The following is an 18,380-nucleotide window of genomic DNA, read 5'->3' on the forward strand; positions in this document are numbered from 1 at the left end:
ATTAATACAAATCCTTAGCAATCAAAACAAACTTTTAATTATCCCCACTCATCCACCAGTCCTGAAGCCTGTTACGATTAACATACTCCCCATAGAGTGTAGCTACAGAATCAATAAGGTGGGAAAATGCTGCTAAGATCACTTAGTCCAACTGTTAGCCCATCCCCAATGTACCTCATGATCATGTACCTCAGTGCCACACTCACACATTTCTTCAAACACCTCCAGGGACAGTGACTCCACAACCTCCCTGGGCAGCTTCTGCCCCTGCAGCACCACTCTTTCTGAGAAGAAATTTTTTTTGATATCCAATCAAACCTCCCCCAGTACAAATGAAGGCCAATCCCTCTCAACCTATCACTGTTACCTGAGAGAAGAAGCTGTCCCCCATCTCCATACAACCTCCTTTCAGGTCACTGTAGAGAGCAACGAAATGTCCCGAGCCTCCCTCCTCCAGACTGAACAACTCCAGTTCCCTCAGCTGCTCCCTGTAAGACTTGTGCTCCAGACCCTTCACAACTCTATTACCCATCTCTGGATACACATGCTCCAGGGCCTCAATGTGACCTATGATCACACAAAGAGTACATTAATTTCATCAAGAGCCAGATGTCAAGGACAGTTCCAAATGTGTAATATCTTTTGCTCTATGCTCCAGCTGAAACTGAAAAGTTACAGAAAAAGGAAAGAGCCACAACATATTAGTGCAGTCCTTTATCTTCAGCATTTAACATGATCCATTACATTTCAGAAACAATTTGCATAAGAGACTTTCCAGCACAATGGTATCACAAACAATTGAACGCATACAAAGCTTCAAAGATTTGTATTTCAACAAAATCAGCTCTAACAGAATGGCATCTTGTTTCATGAGGACAGTTTCAGAGCAGAGGCAAGTGCTTTTCAGCCAGAGTAGCATCAACAGCATGCAGTAACATGACATTAAACAGATGCAATCCTGATGGTTAAAACATTAAATAAAAATTAAGATACATTAAACAAGCACTTGAAACATAGGCCATGCTATAAAATGCCCTTTTCAAGTCACCAAAAATTTTTTTTCTTTAAACAGTAGAATGTATATATTGCATTATGATAAAGTTCATAGTCACATTATAAATGTTCTTCCAATACCCATTAAAAAAAAAATCATATACTTCGAGTTTCAGCCAAAAGATATTTCCAAGGGTGTAGCAAATCACAGAGAATTAATTTCCCATAAGTGCTTCTGAAATGCATTCTTCTCTCGCTGACTTTGAATTGCATGACAACGTTCCATATCTGTTTGAATAAATCCATTTCATCTCCTGGCACAGTTACTGTATTCTAAGAGTTCCTTTCTCAGGTTTTTCAGGCTTCCATAGAAGTTCCCTTCAGAATACACACTCAGTTTTTACAAATGTTTTTGTTTTGTTTTTTTTAAACAAAGGATAGAACAGAAGTGCACTATAGCCATTTGTTTTCTAAAAGGCCTTTCAAAAAATGATTTTCATACCATGTATGTGTGGCCAAAGTCCTCAGACACTGAGGAACAGCTCATGAAGTCATTTCCCTTATTAAAAAGAGTACACAATTCTGTAAAAATTTACTACAAAACCACAGTGGTAATAATGCCCAGTTTTGTTACGATAGACATAGTAATATATATATACAATGTGTGGCACCTTTAGCTTTTATGGGCAACTCTTCACATCAATAAGAATAGACTGTAGTATAAAATATTAAAAACAAGGTATTTAACTTGTACCACATGGAATTTATATATATATCTGACACTTTAAAAGGACCATTGTATGATAATATACTAAAGGATCATTTTCAAGTAAATTATGATTTATTTTCATAGATAAGAACACATGTATATCAAGTATTGCAGCAGTATCTATTCCCAGTAATCTGAAATATGCAAAATAAAACATGTAAACTTACAGAAGTTTACTTCCATATCTCTCAGTTCCAAGCCTACTCTATTTCTGTATCTAAGATTTTTGCTGTCTTAAATGGGAACCAAGTATTGGGGCTGAATCTGCAGGGATTTTGAGAAAACAAATTCAGAACAATATAAATCTGAAAGTGAAGATGTACTTCTCTCAGATACCTACTGAGAGTGAGCGTAATCACATTTTCAAGCATTGCAAGGGGTCTGGTTATCTGCTTTCTGACACAAGAGTACCCAAAATACATTTTGAACATTCTAGGCCTTATCCAACAGATTACAGAAGGTGAAGGCTCTCTGTTGTACTCTTTAAGATCTCTCCCAAAGTCAAGTGCTTTCAAGAATAAAGGTCAGAAAGCCCAACCTCAAAAATACTTAATACCCATTAAGATCAATAAGTATATATATTAGAGGTTAGACTTGGGATCTGTATGACATTCACTAGATGGGTATCATACAGATATTTGCATTCCCACCCCATGCCTGGCATCACGTTTCTGAAGTGTTTCATCTCTCTATCTTGTCCAGTTGACAACTACTGAATGATTCTTATTTTAAATAATGAATGCTTCTTCTGCAACTTCCATACCAGAACAACTTGCAATACTGGCATTCCTTAACATAACATGGGCTAAGTTTAGTTCCAGTATTTGCAGGAGCACCAGAAGTTGGCCTACTATAAACCTGGATTTGGTTACAAAAGCAGTTATGCTATATTTCTTTTTATACTTCAAAGTCTTTTCAGAATCATGATTTTTTTTTTTTATTAGATGCTGCTCTAAAAAATACAATGTAAGCATAGTGCATTTTATCTACAATTATTGTCATCTCAAAATAGCATATGTAAATATATATTTTAAAAAATATTATGTTTTAATGGTGGCAAAACAGTAAGTACTTCATCTCTTATCCACCACAAATACAAATAATTGCTTGTCTCAAAAGGTGAAATACAAGTGCCACAATCCATTAAGCAGACTTAGTTCAATAAAATATATATGTAATAGAAATTCATTTTCTTCCAGTGGATTTCAGAAACTATCCATACACAATTTACAAGACTGCTCTCAGTAATAGTCACTGGAGTTCTTAGTGGGGGAGCCAGAACACAATTAAAAAAAAGACAAAAGGTAAAAGAAAGGGGTACAGAAACAGATTTTTTTTTTTTTTTCTTTTTTTTTTTTCTTTTTTTTTTTTCTTTTTCAGTTACTGGGTACTTCTATTCCTGCTTTCCCTATTGCTGCCTCAGGAAAAAGTAGTTTTTTAAGTATGTTTGCATAGAATGGTCCATACACTTGTTTATTAAATTCTACAATGCTTGCAAATTGAGATCCAACAAGTTCCATCTCTGGCTGAATCACAGAAAGGCCTCCTGGCAGTGCAGGCATACATTTTTGAAAACTTGGAAGAGCAAGCAAGCTTTTCATGAACAACTGGATCCGTTTATCTGAAACATAATATCAAGCATGCTCAGAACAATGTAAATCCAAGATGAAGACACACTTCCCAAGTGCTCTGTACATCAGTACAAGAAATTCAGTAATAGAGGTAACTACATTTTCCCAAGCTCATCTTGCAGAGGGAAGCAATACCAGAAGATTTTTGCACCTGGCTCCTGAGAGGCAGACAGAGCATTACCCTGTTGCAACAAAGTACTTTAACTAAAAGGTAGTAGATACTAACTGAAAACCCTCTCAGTTTAAACTGAAAAATGACAGAGACTGAGCATCCTTCAAAGCTCTGTTACCTCTTGGCCTTTAAGGACATTTTTAGAATGTTTCCTCAACTACACCAAATCACACCCTGCAGCATACCCAGAGCACAGACTACAGGTAAGCAACATTTCTTTACTCTTGGCTAATCTAGTATTTTACTGCAGTAAGAAAGTGCTTTAAAAACAGCTAATTAAGCTTGCTGGAAGTTTTAAAATGTATCTAACAGCTTCTAGATAGACACATACAGTAAGACAATGATGTATTTTCTTACTAACCAATCAAGGAACTGACGGGGTTATTCTCCTCAACAATACTTGCGATTTGACCCATTAAATTACTCTGCATTTCTGCATTAAGAGTGGGAAGATCTCTTTCAGTGAGAGACTCATTCACTTTGATGCAAATCTGAACACCAATAGCATTTAGAGCTTCTTTCAAATCAAAAGTTCTGGAAGAAAAAAAAAAAAATAGAAAAGCATTAACAAGATTTACAGTTTCTGCAACAGTTTCAAGTGAACTTACTCTCTTCTCCTTCATTTTCAACCTGCCCTCTGCAATGGTAGAATATAAAAACATTATCAGCAGATTTCTGCACTTCTACAGATACAAGACAAGTTAGCATCTGTAAGATAAGGATGCTAATTGGAAAAAAAAAATCATTTTTTAGCATGCAGCAATGACACCGACTCACACTGACCTGAGCTTATGCATTCCTTGGGGCTCAATTCATAGCATTTCATGAGGAGAAAGTAAAATGGAAGTTATTGGGGTTTTTTTTTTTTTTTTTTTTTTGAGACACTGAGATTGCATCATGCTTGTAGCACAAGCTGTAGCAACATTAGAAGCTGTGTAACTTAAGTTACCTAAAGTAAACTTGAATCAACTGGTAAAAATGACTTGGGGAAATCAACTGCTACAGCCCTTCTAGTATTAGAACATTTCAGTTTGAAAGGATCTACAATCACCAAAGCCCAACTGCCTGCCTGACTTTAGGACTAACCAGAAGTTAAAGCATTAGAGTATTATCCAATGCCTCCTTTTGCCATTCACGATCAACAAATGGCTTTAACATTTGAACTGTTTTCCCCTGAGTTTTTAGACCCGTTTGGTATTCCCTGTTAAAAAGTAAAAAGTATGAAGAGGGATAAACAAGGTCTTACTTCTTGCTCATGCCTTCAAGAAGGGGAACAGAGATTCTTTTCAGTTGGTTGGCAAAATCAGGCATGTTTACAATCGCTGCACCCACCATATTGTTTGTTATGAGACAAACACAAGCTATGATTTTTAATTGATTCAGCTTTTCTCTCAACTCCTGAAGACGAACTTCATCTGTTATTAGAGTCTAGAAACAAAACAGTAACACCAGTTTAGGGATACAGAGGGAGAAAAGCAAGGAGGAGGATAAATAGGATTTAACCATGAAACATTAATGCTTTTAACTAACAAATATGCAAAGTCAGAAGAGACAGCAGTTAAAACATTCTGAACATGCAGTATTGCACAAAATGGCATTGGCACAAGTACCAAAGTCAGACTGTGGTAGGGAAGAAAGATGAGGCCTCCAGTGAAAAGAACACCAAAGAAACTGCATCTTATTTCTCTTCATTGCTGACAGTTATCTGCGGCCAACAATTCAGACCATGATGTGGCATGTTTCAGAGATCCAAAAGACGCTAATGGTTAGGATTAGACAGAACAGTCTGTCTTTTGAAAAGTGCCATCATCTGCAGTTGATGGGCAGTGATCAACAACTGTGCACGACAAGAATCAGTTCAACCACCTGAGCAGGTCCTGTGAGTCACCTATAACGCTGCAGGCAAAAAGCCAGCAGATCACACCAAGAATGTGATTACCACAGCTAAATGTAGTTTTTTTTAAAATCAGTTTTAAGTTTAAAAGCTCACAATAATCAAATTCCCCCACTGACAAGCTGGGCATTAATATTCAACTGATTAATAGTAATTTCATACTTCAACAGTCTAGATTCACCAGAAGATGCCTGTGTGGAGCTCTTATTCAAGCTTGGTAGAAGAATGGTAAGGTATTTTCCTTTTCTGCTGTTGACTGGGAGCGCTAAGAGCACCCCCGTGTAGTCCAGGAATTCTCTGCCAAGCTACTAAGTATAGCAGCTAAGATGCTTGCTGCAGTTGCTAATTTTATCCCTGACTGATAAGACAATTTCACACTGGCTTAATTTAAAGTGGCAGAGATCAGTAATCAGGAGGGAAATATCAGTGATTCTTAAGCAATAGTTTACACACAGAGAAACTATGAATATCCACTATAGTGAGCTTCAATTTCTTAATGATTCTGTTATAGAGTAAGAGATTCACAACCCAATCCCATCAATTCCTGTTTCTGCCATTTGTTTTTGAAAACAAGGTACTACAGACAGATTTCTCTCTCTCAAAAAAAAAAAAAAAGTATACATATATAAAGAAAGCCAAGCATCATCAGTACAAGGTCCAGCTTTTGACCATGGGCATGACTGTTCTTAGGGTGGAGCTGGTGAGCTATGACTGGAGAGAGAAAACAAGCTTTTCTGGTTGTTGAACTTGCCCCATCTCAGTTCAGAAAACAAGACTAGTCAATTTCCAAGTTTACTACTCAGAAGATTAAGAACCACAAGGGAATGTTTCATTTGTTGTCATTAATAGCACGATTATCGTACTGCATCAATATTTTCATACGGCTAGAAATCTGAAGACACTGGAACACACTGACCTCTGGAATTGTTTTGTGGTAGTCCCACTGTAATAGTTTCAAGTAGCCATTGTTTAGCACCAGTGTAGGACTAATACTTGATTTAGAACTATGATCAGCACCAGGGGATGAGGATGATTCATTGGAAATGGATGACAATTCATCTTCTATCGATTCCTTTATCCATTCTGTGGTGAGATCCAGAGCACCTAAGCATTGCAAATCAGCACAGATTTATTGCATACTTCCATCAAAGCAGTAACATGAGGAAGAGAGCTGAAGATATATAACATAAGCAAGGTTAATATGTACTTCTGAAAACTGAGAAAACACGGTGGTCACTATGCCTTCAGAGAAGTCAATCTCTCCCTTGCTTTTTTCATGACCATCTCAGCTGATCATCTTAATATTCTAACTACTTTGCACAAACCCAGTAAGAAACTGTTGGACTTCAGCCAAGATTTTTAATGATAAAAACCCTCAAAAGGACCCAATTCATTTTTTCCTCTTTCAGGGAGGCCACTAAGTAGTTGGGTCACAGGATTGGAAAGACGAGGTGGAAGGAGAAACTGCATGAACAGCAAATGAATCCTTTTTAAGTTACTTGACAGGCTGCATTTATAAACACAGCTGGCTGTATCAATGGCTTAGGGTTCCCATTTTAGAAGCCAATACTTAAGATGCAAGTTTACTTTTTTCCTCTCCTTTTAAAAATATTCTTTTATAGGCTGCTTTGCAACATTAAGGAAAATGTGTACCAGTGGATCAAGATGACCAAAAGAAACTTGTCAAAGTCTGCATTAAAAAAATTTCAAAACTTCTGCCCCTCTGACTTTTCAGGCACATTAACTGGTTTTCCACATGTACTTCAGACTAACAGACTTGCTGGGTAGAAAACAAGTCTCATCTTTCAATATATAACACCAGGCTTCTGCCTCAAGACACTAAGAGTCACTGTTTGTTTTTCAGATACTACTCAATTAGACAAATACACATTAGTCAGAAAACACTCAATAGACAAAAGATGCTTAACAATAAATCAGCATCTGCTTACTGGAGTCTTTCTTTTAAGTTAACCGCAACTGAGAGATTCTCTAACACATCCTTAAATATATATATTTTAAAGGTTTATGAAATACACATACAAAATGAAATACAGCTTCAAGAACACCTACTTGGTGTTTCTTCAAGAATTTCCTGGAACTTTGTTCTTTCATAGTCCACCAAATTACGCCGAAGGTATGGTCTAAGGCTCTGAATTGTGTAATTTGCTACATCCATTTTCATCAGGTCCAGGACATGGAATATTTGCCTGAAATAAGAGAGACTGTGAAATAAGACAGCTACAACAGTCCATTGATTTTAATCAGTAGAAGTGAGGCACACCTTCACTAGCACTTTAATTCCCATTTTGGTGAAGGATTCTCCTTCCTTGTTATTTAAATGTAGCAGTCACAATGTTACTTTTTTTTTTTGTCTGAATACTGAAGCATGCAATAAAAAGTTCAAGGTAGAATGAATATGCCCTCTGAATTTTGAAAGAATGAACAAGACTGAAACAGCAGTCTCAAACATATTTCAAGTGGTGTTGTTGTTGCTGTTCAGTGTTTAACTACTCAGTCAGTAGTTTTAATTCAGGCACTCTATTCGGTGCATTAGGATAGACATTACATTCCAGTCACAGAACGTTACAGCAATTGCCTCTTGCCTTTAATGCTTCTGCTGCACAAGTTTTCTCACAATTTGAGAACAATTAAAAATGCTATTTAAGACCTGCCCCACCATCTTTCACTGCCCAGATGCTCTATGAGATTAGAGATATTTTTTTCCTGTGTAAAAACCACCCAAATACCAACCTCAGTAATTCTACAATATTTTCAGTTGCTTTTAACTGTTTTATATCGTTGTCTCTTATTGGAGCACATAATTTTCCCATAGTGTTGATGATATAGTTAGCTAGCCCATGAATATCAACAGCATTGTGTTCTGCCTGCTGCCTTATAAGATCTGTGTCCAGAACTTCACAAATTTGATTTTGAATCCTGTTTGCTCCTGGAGCCAGGAAGGAAAGAAGAATCTAAAGTAGGGAGAAAAAAAAAAAAAAGAAAAGCTTATCAATAAAAAAGTACTTTGTAAACATGTTAAAATAAGATCAGTATTAGTGTCAAGTGTATTTAGCTGTAACAGGATAGATTAAGACTGGACACAATCTAAGGTAGCAAGAAAAAGGCTGTGTAATCAGACAGAAACCAGTGGAAATGTTAAGCTTTCAGAAGAGTTTTGACTTGCAGCTAACCATCCTACACTGAAAGCTTATTAGACACCTGTGTGTGGCCATAATCACAATTAATATACATTTATTATAAATATTCTGTATAATCATGGCTTCATTTTAAAAGCAGGAACTCAAAACGTTGGTTTGACTATGAACTAATAGAACCTTCAGTGAATTACTAGACTCAGACCTGACAAAATTACTGGAGAGGGAAAAAAGAGTTACCTCCTTAATTTCCTCAAAGAGCTTGATAGCATGTTCATATTCGGGAGGGTCTTCATTCAGTTCCGATTCCAGGTGATCCCAAAATGCCTTGTGTACTATTTGTTTCACTGTGCCTGCTAAGCTGTGGAAGAAGTCAATTACAGACAGAGAAAAAGACTACTAAACAGCCTTCATTCTTGCTAGAAGTGTTTTAGGGTTAACCCAGTGACTTGCTGGAAACATACAACACATTGCCAGCTATCACATGACCTGAAAAAGTATTTTTCTTGTGCTGGACTATCAGCTCCTAAAACACGACCTACGCCAAAAAGCCTTTCCCAAAACACTGTATTAAAAGTGCTGCTGGTAATTCAAATGCAGTTATAGAGATACTGCCTTTGCTTTTTCCTTACCAAATTTATACTGTCTGTCCTAACCTTGTGTGTTATGTGCTCAGCTTTCTTAAAAATGCATCCATCATATAATTATCACTTAAGGGATTTCTGCAACTAAAAACTTTTCTTTCATGTTTATTTTTTCAAGAGATGAGGTTTTTAAACTTAAAAAGTCATCTGTAATCAAGAACATTTTAATCACCTACAATGAGGAAGCTATTTCTCACTTCCTCTGGATCTCCAGATCTTTTTACATCTCCTTTGGTATAAAATTAGAGATAAATTAATGATGAGCCTCATATTCCTTATCATCATGAGACCAAATTGCTATACAAACAGCTACACAGAAGCCCACTATTTCATCTTCTCCACAAGACTTAAACACAGAACAGACCCATATTCATCATTTTAACTATGTGAATTCACGTGACATCAGCCTTTTACCTTCCACATGATGTGTAAGACAGAGCATAAGATGCTCTACGTGTATCAAGCCAGTTGGATGGCAATACTTGCTCTGAGCTGTCTTAGCTTTGACAATGACTCTTGGAGTTGTGTTAGAAACATCCATAGCCTTTCAAAACGTAGTGTTGCTTGTGTGCTTTAATGCTGCTGTATTTCTCCTCTCTTCTTAGTCTCAATCTTGCTTTGTGCAAAATTCATGCCCTTACCTGTTCTGTGGGTGGTCTTCGTGTTTTATACAGAAATTTGCATTTACAGCAATTTCATGAGCTAATGTCAAGTTGGATAAATTTCTCGCAGCTGCCATCAGTTCATCAAATGTAACCATCTTGGGAGGACTTGCTGCTGGATCAAACAAAATCAAGACAAAGCACTATGGTAGGTAAGTGCAATTCAAAGTATTATTCAAAATTAGCAGCCTTGCACACAAGTAAGGCAAGAAATTTTGCTTCTTGCTAATTGGACTCCAGTGCTTTAGAAGAAAGAAGGTAGGATTACCAGACCTTTATATCTTCTTAAAACACTAACTCAGGAAACTCCCAGCTTATCGGGGGCGTGTGTGTGTTTGTGTGTGTGGATGGCTGGGTAACATCACATTTTTAAAAGCAGTTCTATATTTTTGCATCTTAACAGAGATAGTTTTCTTTCCTTCAAAAGGGACCTTATAGTCCACAGACTTCCTGCCAGTTGTTCTATAGGATTCACCAGAAGAAAAGCACAGGCAATAACAGATACCAGACTTGCACTATAATCTGGAGCACATAATAATGCTTTTCTTGCCTGCAGAGAAGGTTTTAATATTACCCATTTAATAAACCCCTACTTAAGAATCATAGCAAATGCATCACAAGTTAGTCCCTTTCTTAAACAAATATGTATTAAGAATGTAAACATGTCTAAAGTATATTTGAAAGCAGGAGTGTTTCTAAGATCCAAGTTCTCCCATTTAATATTTGTGATTATTGTTCTGTCATTACTACTCGTTAGGAGTCTAGAGCTAATTGCTAATTGCTCCACTAACAAGCCTGTTTTAATGCAAGATTTCACTTATTTGGACACTAACCAGGTATGCATGGTTTGAGAATGCTTACAGATACCAACACTAAGCACATTTAATTAAGGTTTTATTTATCAGTACTCATCCAGGAAATATCATAGAATGGCCTGGGTTGAAAAGGACCACAATGATCACCTAGTTTCAACCCCCCTGCTATGTGCAGGGTCACCAACCACCAGACCAGGCTGCCCAGAGTCACATCCAGCCTGGCCTTGAATGCCTCCAGGGATGGGGCATCCACAGCCTCCTTGGGCAACCTGTTCCAGTGTGTCACCACACTCTGGGTGAAAAATTTCCTCCTAGTATCTAACCTAACCCTCCCCACCTCCCCGTCTCAGTTTAGAACCATTCCCCCTTGTCCTATCACTATCACCCTTGTAAACAATTGTTCCCTCTCCTGTTTATATGCTCTCTTCAAGCACTGGAAGGCCACAATGAGGTTTCCTCAGAGCCTTCTCTTCTCCAAGCTAAACAAGCCCAGTTCCCTCAACCTTTCCTCACAGGAGAGGTGTTCCAGCCCTCTGATCATCCTAGTGGCCCTCCTCTGGACCCGCTCCAACAGCTCTGCATCTTTCTTGTGCTGAGGGCTCCAGGCCTGGACACAGTACTGAAATATCTTCCTTGTGCAAATGAGTGTTCAATCATAGTGTTTACCAGATAAATATTAAAATCATAGGTTAAACTCACACAACTTCAGGTAACACTCAGTTAATTTTATGTTGTAAAAGATTTAATTTCAAACAGTGTGGCCCCAAATCCACCCTTTGCACATAAAGGGCAAAGTGAGTTTGGTTGAGTGAGAGATTGCTATCAACACCAAGATTAACTCTAGACTAGGATACAAGTGGCACGCTTGACTTGCATTTTCTAAAGGAAAGAAGCCAACAGAGACACCCCCACAGACACAGCTATCAGTGATACCCCACACAAAAAGAGATGTGCTGCTCCACGGCCATTAGAATGTCACACATTACATTTAATACCCTTAAATACAAATTCCAACTCCCAGGCTCTAACCACTACATGAAAGAGACAGAGGATAGGTTATCCTTAAGTGTTGATGTACAGCACAGGTAAGGTTGAAATAGGCTTACAAGCTGGGGAACTGGGTTTGCTTGAAGAATCGCTGTTAAAGCTCTGTCTTGAATATTCAGAGTCGCTAGAAGAAGCTGTGCTTTCAGAAAGGCGAGAAGAATCTGAATCACTGTTCTGGTCATCGTTGAGAGGCATTGTGCTTCCCTTTAGCTGGTGAACTAAACAAGATCTGAAAAGACAAACACACTTTCTATGTTTTTTGGTTTTCAAAGTTGAATACAGATTACAGTATGAACAAGGAACAAGTAGATGTCTTCCTTATCAAAAGTGCTACAAAAGCAACCTGGCTTGACATATCATGCAGTTATTAGTAAAATGTATCTATCCTGTATGAACTTTTTATACCCTTTTGCCATTCCATATTTTACCAACTCTAACATAATCTTTAAATTGATTAAATTAAAAAAAACAAACAAACAAACAAAAAAAATCAACAAACTACTGATAGCAGCTCCCCCGATTGCTCACTGTCAGAATTTTGGAAGCTCTCAATCTCAAAATATGAAGACATTTACCAGGGTGTTACCATCCCCCACCTGACTTCACCATCAAGTGATGTTTAGCAATTAGCTTCCTGCCACAGACTGACACTGAGAGCAACAACTGAAGCGAGCAGAGAAGTTGCTGGGGAAGAATGGGCAAGTAGTTCAGAGTGCTAAATTTCTGACATGATGCCTCAAGAAGCCTAGCCTGCTGCTTTAGTGCGAGACTTTGCCCAAAATAGACTGAAAATGGCAGAGACCCCAAAAATACTGCTCTAGGGGTGAGAGGGCAGGTAGGTCTTTACGCTTTAATTTAAACAGTAACTCTAAGCCTCTAGCACTACTTTCAGTGTACGTGACAAATAACATCCTATGAACTTTTATGCTTCATTGTACTGTCTATGTAAGGCAACTGCCACCCAGGCAGATAATCTGCAACTACACAGAACTTGGACAGTTGCATAGTTCAATGAAGATGATTAATAGTTCTAAGTCAGGAAGTAAAAATATGTTAATCATCGCATTAAAATGAGAAATTGGAAGTCTGTCATAACTACTCCCAGAGGAATTTGGCCCAGATACCAAAAGGAGCGGACCATCATTGACTAAGGCCACAAAGTACTCTGTAGTAGACTTTATGAAGAGACACAGCCAGCAACTAACATGACTTCACTTACGATTAAGCAGCATCAGCATAAGCAGGCAAAGGATACTGCACTTTGCAACTCCACTGAACCTGGAAAAAGCCACTTATGGCAGCAAAAGGATGATCGTTGTATTTAGTTATACGAATCCATTATTGTGGGGTTGTGAGGTAGACAAAAGAGGACGAGGACTATGATCTCCTTATGTTAGCTCTTAATTACAGCTTAGAGTGATTTCTCAGGTACCAGCTCATGCTGAACAGACCTTTACAACTTGAGTTATTCCACTGATGAATACTCCCCTGTTAATTGTGTTGATTAATAGTTGTTTGGTGTTTGTTTCCTCCTCCGCCCCCAAGAGGAAAGATGATGCATGAGTGACTTTCTGCTCTGTTTTTTGAAGGGGATCACATCAACAAGGACATTTAACTGTTTATTAACTTACTGGAGAAGTCACTAAGAGACTTTACATCAGTGTATACAAGGTCATAGGTTCAAGGCTTTCAGCTCTAGTTCATGCAATCATAGAATCCTTAGAATTGGAAGGGACTTCTGAAGGCCATCAAGTCCAACTCCCTGAACAGGGACACCACAGATAAATCAGGCTGCCCAGTGCCTGACCCAGCCTTGTCTTGAAAGTTTCCAGCAACAGGGCGTTCACCACAACTCTACTGTAGAGCCTCACCACCCTCACTGTAAAAGATTTTTTTCCTTATATATAACCTAGATCTCCCCTCTTTAAGCTTGAGGCCATCTCCCCTTATTCTGTCACCACAGACCCCGTTGAAGAGTCTGCCCCCTTCTTTCCTGCAGCTCCCCTTTAGATACTGAAATATCACTATCAGGTCACTTCAGAGCCTCTACCTGTGGCACATAATATTAGAAGTCTTTAATAAAACAGTAATTTTATCACACCTAACAAAACTGAAATATATATTTATAGTACTGCCTAGGCAAAATAACGAGCTGCAAGAAAACTTGGCAAGCCAAAAGGCTCAGAAATATTTTCAGTGGAAATGATATTCGTTTAAGTTACAATTAGAAATGAGTCACTCATTCATGTTATGCAGAAGTAGATTAACTCTACTATACTTGTGTTACATATCTCAAAGCTAAACCTGACTAGAAACTAGCTGTGACAAGTAACCCCACTGTAGAAATACACAGCAGGTTACTGATGTGGAACTGCTTGCTTACAGTAACCCTTCTGAGCCTGCAAAGCATGTGTTACTCACCCTTCTATTGCTTCTGCATCAACACAGAACTGAATTTCCTAGCTAGAATCATGCCTAAAGCCTCTTTTTTCATATTCAAATAACTAACCTCCAGAAGGTCAATGTTGCATGTGGTCCATGGAAGAAATTGCTGTGCGTTGTTAGATGTGTACTGGCCCAAGAGGTCTTGTAAATCTCCTGCCTTCACAGTGCGTCTATTGCTTCAATCTTGGTATTAAAAGAACATGAAAGAGATCAAACAGATATTAAAAAGGAAAGAAATTAAATATCACAGCATTTATACCTCAAGAACTTCCTCTTAGCCATATGATAGTTTTAACAACATATTCAAATAATCAAATATTCAGACTTGCAAAGCATTTCTAACATTACGCAGTACCAAACCACCCACAAGAAGCAAGACAGCATGGCCATTTCCTATCACAACCTTATGCTCAAGATAATTCAAACAGTTAAGGCAAAAATTAGATTTCTATATACATTAAGTATTTACACAGTACTCCAAAGTAAAGGATCTTTCAGCAACAAATAGTTGCATCTGAAAGAGAGCCATGACTTATTTTGATGCACTGAGAACATACCTGCTCCTACAATTCATGCTTACAAACACACACACAGCAGAGAAGCTGTTAAGAGTGTTTTAGAAGACTTAAGTCCCAAACTAACATGAGATGGCACATCAAAAAAAAAAAAAAGCACTGCAATTTTTGCTGTAATAAGTATATTCCCTAGTAGAACGCCTCAAGTGGTGAGGAAGAAAGTGGGTGTACTCTGCACATTCAGAACATTACTGCTAAACCTGAAGTTTATAAGATAGAGAAGGCAACAAGCACATCAAAGAAAACAAATGAATATGCAAGCAGGATCCATAAATGTCATCTAGGTTTTAATGTTACCCAACAACTAAAGGATAAAGGAAAGAACATTCATTGAGAACATTAAAATACAAATCAAAAAGGGCTTTTTTAATTAGTTACAATAAAGGATCAAGCTACCTGGTCTATTCTTTATAACATACTGCAAAGAGCTTCTTGTCCTAATGCTTTTGTTCAGAGCTTCTCATAAGTTACTAAGGGCCAAGTTCACAAGTAGTTTTAAATTTATATTAATGCAGTTTCCAAGTAAGAAATACAAGGGCTGCTCTGAAAGAAACGCCTCCTGTTTTATGTTGGCTCACAACACCAGAGGCGGCTGTTGGTGGTATGGCACTAGAGGTCAAACCTTCCCATTAATATTCCATTACATTTTGTTGCTATGTGACAGATGGCAGCAGAGGGGCAGTCTGACAGAACAGCACCTGACACAGAAGTATGTGCGAAACAGAGGTGTGTCACCGAATTCCTCCATGCACAGAAATGGCACCCACTAACATTCATCAACATTTGCTGAATGTTTACAGAAACCAAACAGTGGATGCAAGCACAGTAAGGCAGTGGGTAGTAAAATACTGTGCGTCCTCTACTGGTGCAGAATATTACAAATGCAGCACGCTTGTTTATTGCTGATGAAGACACAGTTAATGACAGCAAACACGTTATTGAGAATGTACTCTGTTCACTGATTTTATTGTGCTCTTTGTAGCTGTTGTAGTTTCCTTAGAAATAAACAGAGGGCATTGCTTTCAGAGTGACCTACATATTTCAAAAAGCCTTCCAGGAGCTTTTTAACTGTCTATCCTGAATAAACAACACCATCTTCTAATTTTTAAAATGTTCATTAAGCATTACATATTAGGGTCTTGTTTTAACACAAAGATTGATATTCCACCTTTCTATCAAAGGCTCTGTCTGTGCTTACAACCTGCTCTGCTCCTCCTGCTTTAAAAAACAACACTTTCACTCTAGGTATGATATGTTTGGCATTGGATATTATTATAGAGTGCTTTCTTTTGATCAGTCCCATTTTGTTTGCTGCTTTTACTTACCTCTTCCCACACAATCTGACAGGTTGGAAAGAAACTCTGGAGATCACCTGCCCAACCCACTGCTAAAACATGTTCCCTACAGTAGGTTTTCCACAGAGATAAACCCTAAATGTGATGTCAAGTTAAAAATACCTTCTACAGGTATAAAGCTTTAGTTCATTTTTCTACCTGCAAATTTCCAGCTAAAGTAACACGGAATAACCAAACTAGCATAGATGGCCCTGCTGTTGAGGCAGCTCTGGATTACTCCATACAGGAAAGAAGTGCACTGTACAAAGGTATGGTATAGCTGTGCGCCTGCAGTTACCCTTCACCCCACCTGACCGCTGTGGATGTGCCCAAGATCACAAGGTGTGATTAGCTCTCAATAACACACACTTTTTATTCCCGAGGGCTTGCTTTAGCCGTTATCTTAGGAGGCACCTGAGGAAAAAAAAATTCAGAAAGCTTTTTTTCCTTCAGATAACAGCTTCACAGACTGCCTTTCCACAGTGCTGCTTTGTTCAACAGAGCCCTTCATCCATATGCACTCCCCTCTCAGTCCAGCTCTGTCCAGCTGGACCGCTGCACGGGTTTTATCTCGCTCATTCCGCCGGGCTGATGTCCTATCAGCGAGGCGGCATCGGCTCGGGTTTCCCTTCTCGCTGCCTGTCAGCCCTCTGCCGCAGGGCAAAGGAGCAGAAAAGCGCCTTTGTTGAGCGTTATTCCGGACAGTTTCGACTCTCCGCCCGCGGAGCTTTCCCTTCATCCCGAGGGCCGCACACGGGGCCGTACAGAGCCCTCCGACCCGCACAGACCGCAGCTCTCCTCCCGCCGCCGGCTCCTCCTCTTCCTCCCCGGCTTGTCTCCTCCCCCGGCCCCATGTTTTTTAAGAGTTTGGCACAGCCTGACCAAAACAAACAGCGTTACCAAGGACGGGCCCGGGGGCGGATGGGGGGGAGAAAAGACGGGGAAGGGGGAGCCGCTCCGCCAGCCCGGCTGTTCTGACCTCAGTGTCCGTCCCCAGGTGCCCTCGTTACTCGCTGCCAACGGAACTCCGCGGCTATACCCGTGAGAGGGGAAACCCCCCGTCGGGCAGCGAGACAGCCGCCCCCCCGCACCACACCGGAGGGCAGCGACCCTCGGAGCAGGACTCGCCCCACAGCCCCCCGCCCCGTAGTCACCACACGGCACAACTGCCCGTCCCCGCTCACTTACCGCAGCACGAGCAGCCCAGCTCCCCATGCAGCGCTCGCCGGGGCTTTAAACACCCCCCGGGTTTATGTAGCAGCCCGGACTATGAGTGCCTTCCTCGGGCGCGCCCATCTCCGACGGGAACAGGGAGGTGGGTGGGGGGGAAGTAGCTTCTGCCCGTCAGCTGTCAGCTATCCTGAGAGATTCAGGTCAGCTCCTCCTCATCCCCACAGAAACAGTGTGTGTCCCCTCGGTGTTCCCGGAGCCAAGCACTAGGTGAGGAGCAAAAGGAGGCGACAGAGGAAAAACCCTGTCGCGCCCCCCCCGTGCGGTATGGGCCCGGCCGAGGGAAGGCCGGCCAGAGGGCTGGGTGGTGTTTACGGAAGAGCGGCGTCGAGCCGAGCTGACCCCGCCCCATCCGCGGCGATGGGCGCGGCCTCCTCACAAAGCCCCGCCCCCGAGCCGCCCCCAGGGCTGGGCGTGGGCCCCTGCGGGTGAGGGGATGGGGATGAATGAGGTTGGTAGGGGCAGCACGTGATGGCGGGTTTGTCTTTTGTTTGTTCTGCTGATGAGGAAGCTTTAATTATGGTCCTAGCTCCGGTTCCCTGCTCAGTGATGGGGGTGAGACTCTCCCCGCCGCCATCTTGGCTCCCCCACTGCCCCCCGCCGCCATCTTGGCCTCAGGGCAAGTATGAGACATTGAGTACCTGTGGCATTACGAGGCCCGGTTAGCACCTGCTGAGGAACGCGGCGCTGAAGCACTGTTATTACCGATGCCTTGCTCATTGCTGCGTGGCCTTACCAACGGACAGGCTCACATACCTGCTGGGCAGCTGTACCTGACAGGGCTGCCATCGCTTCCTGCCACAGGAGCTGCATGCTGCCCTCGCCTTGCCTCCCAGGAAGCACGGAGGGCAAGTGCTGGCATTCATTAGTAGCTGCCTCAGAGGTGAAACCAAGCCCTGCTGCTTAGGGAGACAGAGAGCTTCTCTTCCTGTGGACAGCGACACTCGTGACAAGAACCATGCAGACAGTTGTTGCATTCTCAAAGACCAAAGCCTGCAGTAGGTTCTACGAATG

At 40.4% G+C, this 18,380-nt stretch overlaps 1 protein-coding gene across 2 annotated transcripts; it reads right to left on the reverse strand.

The window, feature by feature from the left end:
* Positions 1–699: 699 nt before the first annotated feature.
* TCP11L2 (t-complex 11 like 2) lies at positions 700–17,688 on the reverse strand. Of its 2 annotated transcripts, none has more exons than XM_010712476.4 (11): positions 17,325–17,688; positions 14,292–14,410; positions 11,842–12,011; positions 9,900–10,035; positions 8,855–8,975; positions 8,211–8,431; positions 7,530–7,666; positions 6,376–6,563; positions 4,812–4,993; positions 3,927–4,099; positions 700–3,383 (listed from the first exon to the last, which is right to left on the reverse strand). In XM_010712476.4, the coding sequence occupies exons 3-11, from the start codon at positions 11,975–11,977 to the stop codon at positions 3,139–3,141; spliced, it is 1,539 nt and encodes a 512-aa protein (XP_010710778.1). In that variant the 5' UTR covers positions 11,978–12,011; positions 14,292–14,410; positions 17,325–17,688; the 3' UTR covers positions 700–3,138. The 2 variants fall into 2 exon arrangements, with proteins under 2 accessions (XP_010710778.1, XP_003202407.1); XM_003202359.5 differs by having other exon boundaries at positions 9,900–10,032; positions 17,325–17,687.
* Between the last annotated feature and the right edge of the window lie 692 nt (positions 17,689–18,380).

The sequence above is a fragment of the Meleagris gallopavo genome, chromosome 1, assembly GCF_905368555.1.
Source record: "Meleagris gallopavo chromosome 1, MGAL_WU_HG_1.1, whole genome shotgun sequence".
Taxonomy (NCBI): Eukaryota; Metazoa; Chordata; class Aves; order Galliformes; family Phasianidae; genus Meleagris; species Meleagris gallopavo.